Consider the following 12449-nt stretch of genomic DNA (forward strand, 5'->3'; position numbering starts at 1 on the left):
CCTTTCTCAGGAACCACTAAGGATCCTCCTGCCACTGAAAGATGGGAGAACCTGGCTGGGGGGTGGAACCAAGGACAAGCCACTTTGTCCCGAACTCCAGCCTTGGAATTTGAAGGATTACCTGTTTACTTCCTAACCCAGGCTCATCATCTGGGCCCTCAGTGGCTGTGCCAGGGTGTAATCTGGAGCAGGTAGGTAAGTGTGGGAGTTGATGTCAGCTCCTGCAGAGGTTCTCGTGGCTGACACAGCAGGACAGTGCTCCTGTGATGAGCAAAGGTGGAGAACCTCAGCAGGCACAGCCAGTGTGGGAGATGAGGAGGTTTCATTCTCCTCAGTGCTCCCTTCCCTCAGACCAGCTCCCTCTGCCCAGCACTGAGGAAGGAACCATCCTGGTGCCCAGCTCTGTGGATCACCCACGTGCCAATTCCACTGCCTGGAAAGCCTTGGCAGGGCTGGTGGCTTTGCAGGGGATTTCAGGGAAGCTTGGGGCCAGGGATGGTATGGACAGAGCTGGGATCCTGGGGGAGACTGGGCTTGGGGACAACATGAAGAGCCATTTGAGCTGGGATGAGTCATGGGACATGCTGGGACTTGGGACAACCTGGCCAGACATCCTTGTCTTCTGGCAGGGAAAGTCCTCTCCGTGCCCTGGAGGTTCCTGTGCTGAGGAAGGCCTCCAGAGGTACAGGAATGCCACTGAAGGTTGAACTTGATGATCTTGGAAGTCTTCTCACCCTTAAAGATTCTGTGATTCTGTGTAAACTGGGGGCATGGGGAGGGTTGACGGGGAGCTGAGCCCTTCTTCTTAGCACTGAGAGGAGCTTTGTGGGAGGCAAAGACCTTGGCAGGTCTTCAAGGTGCACAGGGCACCCAAAGCCTTGTGCAAAGTCGTCAGGACAGCTTTGCTTTGAGAGGGTTTTGATGTGCAGAAGTGGGGTGAGATAGAGGGGGAGGCAAGAGAGTGCAGTATGTCCCTGATCTGACCAAGCAGAGCCATGAGGGGCCTTTTGCTGCTGCACCCAAGGGTGCTGAGCTGTTCATGGTGACCCAGTGTGCAGCTCCTGGTGGGTACAAAGCCATGGGCTGTGGTGCCTCAGCAAAACTCAGGCAGCTCACTCAGGGAAGGGCTGGGCTCCCTGGTTTAGGTGAGTCTTGGTTGGAAACAAGCTCTGCAGATGCTCAGCTCCACTTGAAGTCACCCTCCCCTTTCTCAGGGCATGATGGTTGGTGCACAGGCACCCAGGGACTTCTGGCACAACTAAACACCCCATGAGTGGGTGTTTAGAAACAAGAGACCTTGGCTGAAAAACCAGAACTAACATCTGTTCCTCTCCCAGCTGGAAGAGGAGGAGAATCCTGGTTCCTGAGTTCTGTCTTATCCAGGATAAAAACATCTTAACTGTCCTGGTAGTAAAATCTCTCTAAGCTATGAAAACCAACTCACAGACATTGTTTTTTGAGGACACTTGAATTTAGGAGGTGGCTTAGATGGAGGAGCTGTGCAGTGCCCAGATTGTGGCACTGCTGCACTGTGTGGGTTTGGGACTGGGCTCACCAGGAGCACCTCGAGGTGGCCTGCAAAAAACCTGCAGCAAAGCTGTAGCTCTTGCTCCCAGTCCAAGCCACCAGGAAGCATAGGCATGGCAGTGCCAGAGAAATTTGAGAGGAAAACCACATTTCAGTCCAATAAAGGAAATGCACTTTGAATTGTTTTATTTGGGATAGTTTGGGTTTATTCCTGACAACAGCTCTGGAAGCAGGGGTTTGTGACAGAGTCTTTGGAGACCAACAATTAGCAAGAGGTGAATCAAACACCCAGTGCAAACATCCACAGGGTTACCTATGTGGGAATTCACAGCAAATTGTAGAAACCTTGCACAAAACCAAAACCTGAAAAAAACGATGTCATAAATACCTGCTCAGTTTGCCTGCTCAAAACATGGACATGTGCTCTTCCCGAGGTGCTCCCAGGCTGAATTCTCACCTGGGTCTTGCTGGCAGAGAGCCTCCTCTTGGCCTCACAGGACTGGGAACAAGCCCAGCATTCCCACTGCACAGGCCCAGGCAGCCCAAACTGTCTTTTCCAGTCTGTGTTGCTTAATATACATCAGTTGCTATTCTGGGCTTTCCAGATAACGAGCAGTGACGTGGGCCCAGAGCAAAAAGCAGAAGAGCTCTGGGGACGAGTTGTCACTGCCAGACCTGAAACAATCCAGAGGTTACTCCTGCACCGGCTGGCACAGCCCAGCAGGCTCCAAGGCGAGCCCAAACAGACCTGCAGGGCAGAAAACTCACTGCAGGTGCCAAGGGTGAGCTCAGGTATGAGCTCAGAAGAGCAACAGCCCAGGAGCAGATCCAAAAGGCGCTCTCCCGAGGATGTGGTCACGTAGGAGGTGTGGAAAGCAGAGCTCTGGCTGCCCATGATTTGGGGGAGCAGAAGCCACGAATTCTCTCAGTTTCCCCAGGTGTCCAGCCCTGCCTCTGCTCTGCACACACCAGCCAGGACCAAGAACAGCAAAGAGCTGGTGACTGTGAGCCTGGGAGGGAGTGAGACACACGAGGCAACGGGTTCTGCAGGGGCAGCGACCCAAGAATTGTTTCATCCTCCTCTTTAGGTCCTGCAGCTTTTGGTGCCACCTCACAACTCCCTAATGACAAGTATCCCAACGAGAACGTGAGGAACAAAGCATCTCACAGTTATTGGGAGGTGGTTTGGGCTTTCTTGCCCTTCCTTATTCACGGAACATCAGGAACAAGTGAAGCCTGAGGAGGAGAACAGGGTTGTCTGGGCTGCCATCCCTCCACCTTGACCGGGACAGAGTCAGTGCAGGGCTGAGAAAGGACACCTTGACCACAGCCTGATGTGACATACCCCTCCACAAGCCCACAGTGTGGCCAATCCTGAGAGCAGGGCTTGGTCTCTCTGCAGTAAATCTCTACTGGAGGTTGACTTTGGCCACAACCTGCTTGCAGCCTGTCCTGGAGTACTGCTTGTCCCCTATCGAGTAGTAACTGAGCTGATTCGCTAAATGTTCAAGGTGCTTCTGGTCGGGGTACAGCCCTTCCCTCCTCATCTGCTCTAGGAAGCAGTTTATGACATGAGTCTTCTCCAGCAGAACAAATGGGACGATGTCTGCAGACTTCCAGAGGGGGTGGACATCGCTCAGCACCGGCTGGATGATGCTCACCAGCTCTTCAGCTCCCCGGTGCTGACGCAGGAGCTCAGCAGAGTCGTTCTGGATAAGGAACTTGGTTATTTCACCACCTCCTATGTTGCTGATTAAAATGTAGATGGCATTGAGGAACTCGTTGGTTTGATTGGGTTCGAAGAATCGGCTGAGAGTATCCAGCAGGACCGGAGACATGAGTTCCACCTCGTCCAGAATAAACAGTGGCGTCTTCTCCTCTATTTCAGCTCTTGTAACGATGTCAGAAATCTTCTCCGACAGATCTATTTCACACGTCAGAGGAGCCACCCCGCTGGGGCAGTGGTGCATTACAAAGTACTGCAGCACAAAGTCACTGGCCATGACAGAACGAAAATGTTTGGCCAGCAGCCAGCCAACGTGACTCTTCCCAACTCCTATCGGGCCGTTTAAAGAGATGACTAGAGGCTTGTTGTGGATGTGGGTAGCCAGATAGTCTTTCAGTAATTCCACAATGCTTTCCACAGCGACCTTCTGCCCAAATACTTCCCGCTGCATTGTTTTCTCCAAACCATCCAGGTCGTATTTTTGGAGGTTATCATCCAGATTCTCTATTGCATTGAGAATCTGGAAGAACATAATGGCCATGAGCAAGAAGAGGCAGCGTTTTGCCTTGCTCTTCTCCTCTGTTGGAAGGTACCTTTTTGTTTTGTCTGGATAGAGGACCATCCTAGATTTCCTTCGGCTCTTTTTCCGCCGGCACCTTTTCATCGCGTGCTGCTCCACCGATGTGTCGAAGGTGAAGTACTGGGAGCTTTCAAAGCCTGTCTGGTTAAAGAGGGACATGGAAGGGCCGTACAGGCCAGTTCTGTTCAGGGAGAGCTGCCTTTGGAGCAGCCTCGTGTGGACAAACTCCGCAGGCTTTTCCCGAGGGAGCTCCAAGTGCAGGCGGCTTTTCTTCTGCAGGCGGTAGCGCTGCCGCAGGCGGATGATCGCCCGCAGGGGAGAGGAAAGAGAAGCTATTTTCCTTGAAGCAGCAGGGATTCCAGCTTCTGGTACTTCTTCCCCATCGCTCTCAGAGCAAGATACCTCTTCCTTTGCATCACTTTCAGCACAGGGCATCTCCCCTTCCCCATCACTGTCAGTGCCTGGATTCTCTCCTTCCCCGTCGCTGTCAGTGCCAGGAATCTCTCCTTCCACACTGCCCTCAGCACAAGCTTCCTCTTCTTTTGTGCTGGTCATCTCTCCTTCTGCATCTCTCTGGGCACTGGACACTTCTCCTTCAGTATAACTCTCCACACAGGGCATCTCCCCTCCCAGATCCACTGCCGTGGCAGAGGACACTGCTCCATCCACCTCAGCACAGGGCAGCTCTCCATCCATCTCGTCGGGTTCTTGCAGCCCATTCACATCATCTCTCTAAAAAGAAAAAGAACAATATAAGATCAATCTTTGTCAGATCAGGAAGTGACCAATGACAGTGAAATTAGACAGATAACCCACTTTCTAATGGACAGAACAATTACCTGTAGCAATCAGCAGTGGCGAGGTGGCAGAGAGAGACTTTCAGACCTAAGCTAACTTTCTGGAAGGTAGTCTAGATGTGCAAAACCACAGATGAAATTCAGTATAAATAAATGCAAATGCAACACCAACCCTGCCTTCAAGAGCAGAAGGGAAGGTCAGAGCTGGCTGAGGCCAAAGCCAGAGGCTCCACCATGAGGAAGAGGCAGGACAGCAGGACAGACTGACCCATGCTCTGAACCAGAGCTTCCCAGTCCTCTTTCCCTACACCTGCTAAATTTAAGGAAGACACAAAGTCACACCTTTGTGCCAGCACACACCCCCACCCCTCTAGGGGTGACAACAGTCACTTGTACACCCACTGAGACCTCTTGGGGTGTGGGAGTAAGCCTGTGGAAAGACTCTTGCCATGCTGGCTGTGGTGGCACAGCATCTCCCAGGGGGTGGATTTTTCCCAGCTGTTCCATTGGGTATGACAAGCAGCACCAGTCCTGCCAGCAGGGAGAGCTGCCCCTGGATGGGAAGGGCTCAGAGAGGCTGCAGAGAACCGAGGTGGGTGTGACTAAGCCTGTCAGCAGCAATGGTTGTGGGGAGAGGAGCAGGGCTGCCCCACAGGAAGGTGGTGGAGTGCCCATCCCTGGAGGTGTTTGAGCAGAGCCTGGATGTGGCATCAGTGCCATGGTCTGGGTGACAAGGTGGGGTTGGGTCACAGGTTGGACTCGATGATCTCAGACATCTTTTCCAACCTTAATGATTCTGTGACCCTGATACCCCCACAGCCCAGCCCTGCCCCATGTGCCCACACACTCCCACCCCTGGACACACAGCAGCCTCTGTGTCCCTCCCACAGGAGACCCCAGAGCTGCACAGGAGAGTGCAGGGACATGATCACCCTGGGAATACCCCTCTGCGTGGAGAACACATAGACAAACCTCAGCTGGCAAAGAAGGAGGAAGAGGAGAGGCTCCAGCAGCGGGGTGTGATGACAAGAAGCACAGAGCCATTGGGGGAAGCCTCCAGGGGAACACAGCCCTCCAGCCCCAGCTGCAGCCACACGGCGCAGGACCCCACACACAACCACCTCCACGTGCTGCAGCACCAGGGAGGGCTCTGTGCCTGCCTGGCACGAAGCTGGTGGTGGCAGAAGCTGTGTCACAGTGGGAGGGTGTTTTTCCTCCACCTCTGGACCGCAGCAGCACTGACGCAAGGGACGGTTTGCTGCGGTGACGCCGCCAGCCCCGAGAGCAGGAAACCGGCGCGGGCAGGGCGGGAAAAGCTGCTTTCATCACCCACCCAGAAAAATCGACCCTGGGTCCTGCCAAAGCACCACGTCTCTGGGGAGGAGAAGGTCCTAGAGGGTTTCTTATTAACTCGTTTCAGCTCAGCAGGAAGCCACCAACCTGCACAAAGTCACGCTCCAGAGAAGGTTCTGCTTCCCCCGCGCGAGGCTGACGCCGGCACGCTCCGAGCCCGAGGGCACCCAGGGAGCTGCACGGGAGCCACAGGCACTAGGAAACACTCCCAGAGCCTCCTGGCTTCACCCTGCACCTTTCCTGGCTCCTCTGAAATGCTGGGACACAGGAGTGAAGCCTTCACCCCCACTCCAGGGACAGGTTGGTCTCAGGCCCATGTGCCAGTGGTTGGGTGAACTGACCAGGTGAGTCCAGCTGCCATTGCTGGACCTGCCATTGTTGTGTAGCAATTAACCCTGAGTGCTAATTGCCGACCTAATTCCTGACCCCGTGCAGGATCTGGTGTGCAAAGGCAAAACCAGCCAGACAGGATCCAGAGGAGGCCCTGAGGCAGCACCAGGAAGGAGAGCAGGATGCAACCATCACCCAGGATACCACTGGGAGCCCCGGGCTGTCCCTGCACCATGCTGCCATCACACCCTTGCTCCTCTCCATCCTGCACACTTTGCCTTGCTCATGCCAGGCCTGAAGGTCCCCAAATGGATGGCTGTCCCCAGAGCAGCTGGGGAGCAGCCCCTGTGGCACAGACCAGCACTGGTCCCCAAGGAGCTGGGACACTGCAGAGGTCAGCCTGGGATTGAGACAACCCTCTGGGCCCTGCCACACATCCACACAAACACAGGGGGAAGCTTTCTCAGCCCCAAACACATGCAGATGTACAGGGAGCTGGTTAAATGCCAGGGGGGAGGCTGTGGAAATTTACAGGAAAAGTTTTAGGGAGCAGAAGGAACATAGAACCATGGAAAAGTTTGGGTTGGAAGGGACCTTAAAGCTCATCTCATTCCAACCCCCTTGCCATGGGTATGGACACCTTCCACTAGCCCAGGTTGCTCCAAGCCCCATCCAACCTGGCCTTGGACACTTCCAGGGATGGGGCAGCCACAGCTTCTCTGGGCAACCTGTGCCAGGGCCTCACCACCCTCACTGTAAAAAACTTCCTATATCTAATCTAAATCCACCTTCTTTTAGTTTCAAACCATCACCCCCTGTCCTGTCACAACAGACCCTGCTGACAATTTGGTCATAGGCTCCCTTTCAGTCCTGGAAGGCTTCTCCTGGCAGGGAAACATGGAACACTCCAAGCACTCCCCATGGATGGTGCTGGATGCAGCCCCAGCTGAAGCATGAAGTGATTTCACTCCTCACACCCAGAGCAGATGCTCCCACTGTCATGTCCATGCAGAGAGCCTGAACCCCCTGCAAGGCTGATGGGAAGCAGTGAGGATTGAGTGCTGACTTAGCCAGGAGATGCTCAAGACCCTCTTTCCCAAAAGCCAAGAGCCCAAACAGAACATCCATCCCACCACCAGCACAAGATGCCCAACCCTCCAGACGAGCCAAGCAAGGCAGGGTAGAAAGACAAAATCCCATCCTCAGTAAGGAATCTGTCCAGTCATGCATATAATAACCCTGTTAATGCCATGACTCAGTCCCCAGTACCTGCTGGTATTTACACAGAACCGGAATTTTCTAAGAGCAGCCCCTGCACGCTCAGTGCCGGATCAGGGCCGGGGCAGGAGGCTGTGCCAGTCTTCAGCAATGCACTCTGGGCAGCTTAATTTACTGTTTGGTGAAAAGCATAGGAAAGAGAACCTGGGAATTCAGTCTGCAGCATCCCAGTGCTCGTGTAAACACCATTAGTCACTGCTCCGTGCCAAGCCCGGACACCGCAGGAGAACTTGCACTTGGAAACGCTTCTGAGGAGCCTTCAGCTTTCCTCCTTTAGCTCTTCCCCCAGTGTTTGCATTCGTGTGTCACCCAGCTCCTCCAAAACAAGGTTTCCACAACAGAGGAGCCTGTGTGGGCAGCTGGAGGCAGAGGGAGGGGAGCAGGATGGGGCAGCCCCCGGCATCCGCTGGTGGGAAGTGCTCTGTTGGCAGGAGATGCCAGCTGGGGAAACATATCCCTGGTTAAAGTGCTGCTGAATCCCGAGGATGGCACTGGAGAAGAGGGAGCTGCATCCCTGTCTCAGGCTCCTCGGGTTAGCAAAGTTGCTGGGAAAAGGGAACAGCTGGAAAAGCCTAAAGACTGACACCCCCGTGCCCCCAGGTGGGATCCGAGCCCCTCCATCCAAAAATGAGCATTTCCAGGGGTAAGGTAGAACAAAAGAGCCCCTTGTAGAGGCAGCTGTGGATCACAGGGATCAGTGGCTGGGAGCAGAAATCCGGGATGCTGGCAAAGGCCAGCAGGGCCCCGGCACCCCGAGCTGCAGCTCCCCGGGGGCCCCGTCTGGGAGCAAGCTGAGCAACGTGGTTCGGTTCAGGGCTGGAGCTGGGGGTGTGCAGGCGTCCACCCTCCCCAGAAACAGCACAGGGTGACAACCAAGGCGACATGAAACCCCCTCCCTGTGCTCCCCCAACAGCCCGTTCACCACCGAACCCCGCCGGCCCCGCTCCCAGCCCTAATTTTTGCCGAGACCGACGGGAAGGGCAGCAAAGCCAAGACCAACGGGAAGGGCAGCAAGCGGAGGGAAAGAGCCCGAAGCATCCTAAAACAATCGGGAACAGGAGCATCCCCCCGAAACTGGGACGGTTTTTGGTGGAAAGGAGTCACCGGGGACGCGCAGAAGGCAGTGCCGGGGAGATGGGGCTCGAAGGAGCCGGGGGGTGCCCCGGTGAGCCCCCGAGGGGTGGGGAGCAGGGCGGGGGAGCCGAACCCAGCGCAGTTACCCACCGGGGCTCCGTCGGGGCCGGTCACTGTCGCTCCCCTCCGTCCGCCCGGCGGAGCCCGCGGCCTCGCACGGGCCGGCGGCTGCTCTGACCCTGCTCTCATCCGCAGACAAGCGTCCCCAGAGAGGAAATGTGAGGAGGAGTGGCCCACAGCAGCACTTCCTTCTCCCCGAGCCATGGGATGGCCGCCGGCCGGTCCCCTCTCCCCGCCGTCGCTCAAACCCCGTCACACGGTGCGAACGAACGCGGGTCCGAACGGCGGGATGAGCTCATCGCCCTCAGCGCCTCGAGAGCCCAGAGTGTGGGCAAAACATCCCCACCCTCCGGGGTGTCATTAGTCATGAGCCAGGAGCCCGTCACCGAAAAGGTCAGAGCGGTGACGCTGCCGAGGGAGGTCATCGGGGCTCGGGGTGAGAGACCTCGGCAGCAAGAAAACGGGGAGAGCAGAACATAAGAGGGAATATGGGAAAAAGGAGTGACTCTATAAAAACAGCGAGTCTGGAAAAAAATAGCAAGCCCGGAGCGGTCGGTTGGTCTGTCCCTGGGCAGGTCCTGCTCCGCTGCCCCCCGGCCCTCCCGACCCCTCGGAGGGTTTTGGCCCCTTGGCAGCCCTGGCCCTGCAGCACAGGGACGTGGGGACGTGGGGACAGCCCGGGCCAGGCTGCACGGCTGCTGTGGGACCAAGTTCTGGTGTGGGCACAAAAACTCCCTGGGGAAAACCACTTCGTCCATCGGCTGCACTCAGAGACAAGGAAGCAGTGGGGGTGTTTCTGTGCCCAGCGGTGCAAAGGCTCAGCACAGCGGCTCCTCCTCACCCCCACCTGCACTCAACCTTTCTTTTAGCCCTAACAAACACGCCCTGGAAACTCCCACCTCTCACCTGCGCTTGCACAACCCGGCCACGGCTTTTTTCCCCCAAAACAAGCCCATTTATTTGGTCAAGCCGGAGCAGCCCAAAGCAGTCTCTTGCTGGCATTTCAAGTTCCTATTTCTGAATAACCCTCCAGCTGGCACCTGCTCCCTCCAGCTGCACAAGACCAAAAATAAGGGGAAAAAAAACGAATTTGAGATGTTTTGGAGCATCAGGGCACAGATCCCAACCTGGCTGGGTAAGGGGATGCTCCAAGCAGGGTCCCCCCAGCCTGGACTCACAAAGTCTCCCCAGCCCCATACCAGGCAGCTGGATGTGCCTCTGCTGGGGCCAGTGGGGATTTGCCTAACAAATCCTTGCAAATGTGGGGATTTCTGTGTCGTGAGGGTGCAGGAGCTCAGCTGGAGCAAAGCCACTGGCACAAAGTGTCTTTGAGCTGCCCTGGGGGTCGGGGAACACGGCAGGGCTGACCCTGAGCAGAGGTCCCTTCAGGAGGAAGTTTTGGGAGCAGCTGTGAAGAAAGATGCTTTTCTGGCTAATTCAGGTTTTTGAGAAGGAAGAGCTTCCTCTGAGCAGCATGGTTGAAAACCATTTGAAAAAAAAAAAAACCCAAACCACAATGCCCCCCAAAGAAACTGTAAAAGAAGCAAAATTAGAGGAGCAAGAAACTGCCACCCTCTCTTGAGGGCTGTCAGTGAACCTCAACAGCCCAGAAAAAACTGTCTTGCTGTAACTGGGAAGGAGCTTGATCCCTTCCAGCACCCTATGGAGGGGGCAAGAAGCCTCCAAAATGCAACAGGAAACCCAGGGAGGTGGAAGCAGGGCTGGAAGTGCCCGTGAGGGATGTGCACCCTTTATAGGAAATGGGGGTGCTGAACCCCTCCTGAGCTGGGGACAGAGAGCACTGCTGGGGCCACGGCTGGAGCAGAGGGTGAGGAGCTCCTGGTGACAACAGGGACGTGGGACTGAGCACCCTGGGACCCCCACGGTGCTGGGGGAGCTCGATGGCACGTGGGGACAAGGATCTAGAGGGGCAGCACAGCCACTGCCAGGCTGTGCCTGACCCAGGGCCCAGCAGAGCTGTGGGGTGATGGGGTGACTCAGGGCTGGGGACACCGTCCTGGTGTCAATGCCAGCGGGCCTCCAAAATCACCAGCTCAGTCTGGAGTGGCTGCCAAAACAGCCAGGGAGCACCTGGGGAGGGCAGGGCTGGCACCAAGAGGTGTCCCATGGGGGATGTCCCCACAGCGTGGCCCGTCGGGCAGGGGGGGACAAGGGGGGCAGGATGGTGGAAAACAGCCCCTGCTCACATTCCCAGCCAAAATATTGCCTTGTGCTGTGACCCCCCCACGGGGCTTTGGGGACCTCCAGCACCCCAAAGTGTGTGGGAAGCTGCTGTGCCATGGGGAGGGGACATGCTGGGGGGCACACACGGGCACAGGGGCAGTGCAGCTGGGGGTGCTGCACGTGGGGGGCACTGCAGTGGGGTGGGGGCTGCTGGGGCAGTGTATGAGGGGCTGCATGTAGGTGGGGGGCAGCACACTGGGGAGTCCCCCCCTGCAGCAGAGAGGGCTGTGTGCCTGGGGGGAGCTGTGCAAAAGGGAGGGGCACATGTGGGCATTGGGGGCAGTGCAGTCGGGGGGGCAGTGCTTTGGGGGGCCATGTGTGAGCAGAGCAGGGGGGGCAGGGGTGTGCAGAGGGGTCTCTGCAGGGGTGCAGCGGGATCAGCCCTCTCTCCCCCCAGCCCCAGTCCCCCACTCACCGCGGGACCTGTTCCCCGTGTCCCCGATGGTGCCGAGGCTGGACCGACCCCCCCGTCGGGGCCCCACGAAGGGAGGAAACGGCGCCGGGCCGGGATGGGGACGAGCCGCGGGGCCACGGCCCTTCCTGCGGCCACGGATGCAAATCCTGTGCAAACACAGCCTCTGCCAGGGCTCTGCCCCGCCGGGGGCACCTGGGGGACACGGGGCAAGGAAGTCCTGGCGACGGAGAGATGGCAGCTCTGAGCTGAGATTTTGGTACCAGCCTCTGACTGGTACCCACTGGTTTGGGCACCCCCCAGGTGATGGACACCCCCTGGTTTGGTACCCACCAAGAGGCATCACCAGAGTTTGGGCAGCCACAGGGCCTCGTGCTGCTGGGCACAGACTTATAGGACAATTTTAGGGTTTTTCTCCATTTTTTGACATGTGACTTGTTCAGCCTGAACACTTCCAGGGCTGAGTAGCAGCAGCTGCATTCTGGGGCAAACACCCTTCTGCACCCCAGGAAGCCAGAATTATATGGATGAACATCCCAGAGCCAGCAGGTCCCTTTGAGGGGACTGTGGGTGCCCAGAATGGGTCCAGGGTGAGTCCCAGCAGCTCCAGGACAGACAGTAGTTCCCACACCTGCAGCACTGGTCTTGTCGGAAAAAACCTCTCCAAAAAAGAGGAAATCTGTCAAAAAAGAAACTAAAAGCAGCTGCAAAGCTGTCAGGAAAATGGATGTAGAGATCAGAAATACAGCCTATGGATGCAAAGCCTGGAGCAGGCAGGGAGTCCCAAAAGTGAAAGGGAGAGGCTGCAAGTGGAGAAGGGGAAATGGGGCAAGGATACAGAAACCCCCGAGAGGCCCTGCAGCCCCCAAAAGGGAAGAACTAAAAGTATATGATAAAATAATCTGATCCAGGGTGAGCAGCAGATCCCCTGGTGTGGGACTGCCCATGCAGACGGGGTCAGCAGCCCCTGGCAGAGGTGCAGGATCCAGCCTTGCAGGGTCATTCCCA

General features: G+C 56.6%; 1 protein-coding gene across 2 annotated transcripts; it reads right to left on the reverse strand.

Annotated features, from left to right (window-relative positions):
* Positions 1-1703: 1703 nt before the first annotated feature.
* TOR4A (torsin family 4 member A) lies at positions 1704-11544 on the reverse strand. Of its 2 annotated transcripts, none has more exons than XM_032708106.1 (2): positions 11445-11544; positions 1704-4565 (listed from the first exon to the last, which is right to left on the reverse strand). In XM_032708106.1, the coding sequence occupies exon 2, from the start codon at positions 4527-4529 to the stop codon at positions 2937-2939; it is 1593 nt and encodes a 530-aa protein (XP_032563997.1). In that variant the 5' UTR covers positions 4530-4565; positions 11445-11544; the 3' UTR covers positions 1704-2936. The 2 variants fall into 2 exon arrangements, with proteins under 2 accessions (XP_032563997.1, XP_032563996.1); XM_032708105.1 differs by lacking the exon at positions 11445-11544 and adding an exon at positions 8816-9076.
* Positions 11545-12449: the final 905 nt, after the last annotated feature.

The sequence above is a fragment of the Chiroxiphia lanceolata genome, chromosome 21 (genome assembly GCF_009829145.1).
Source record: "Chiroxiphia lanceolata isolate bChiLan1 chromosome 21, bChiLan1.pri, whole genome shotgun sequence".
Classification (NCBI taxonomy): Eukaryota; Metazoa; Chordata; class Aves; order Passeriformes; family Pipridae; genus Chiroxiphia; species Chiroxiphia lanceolata.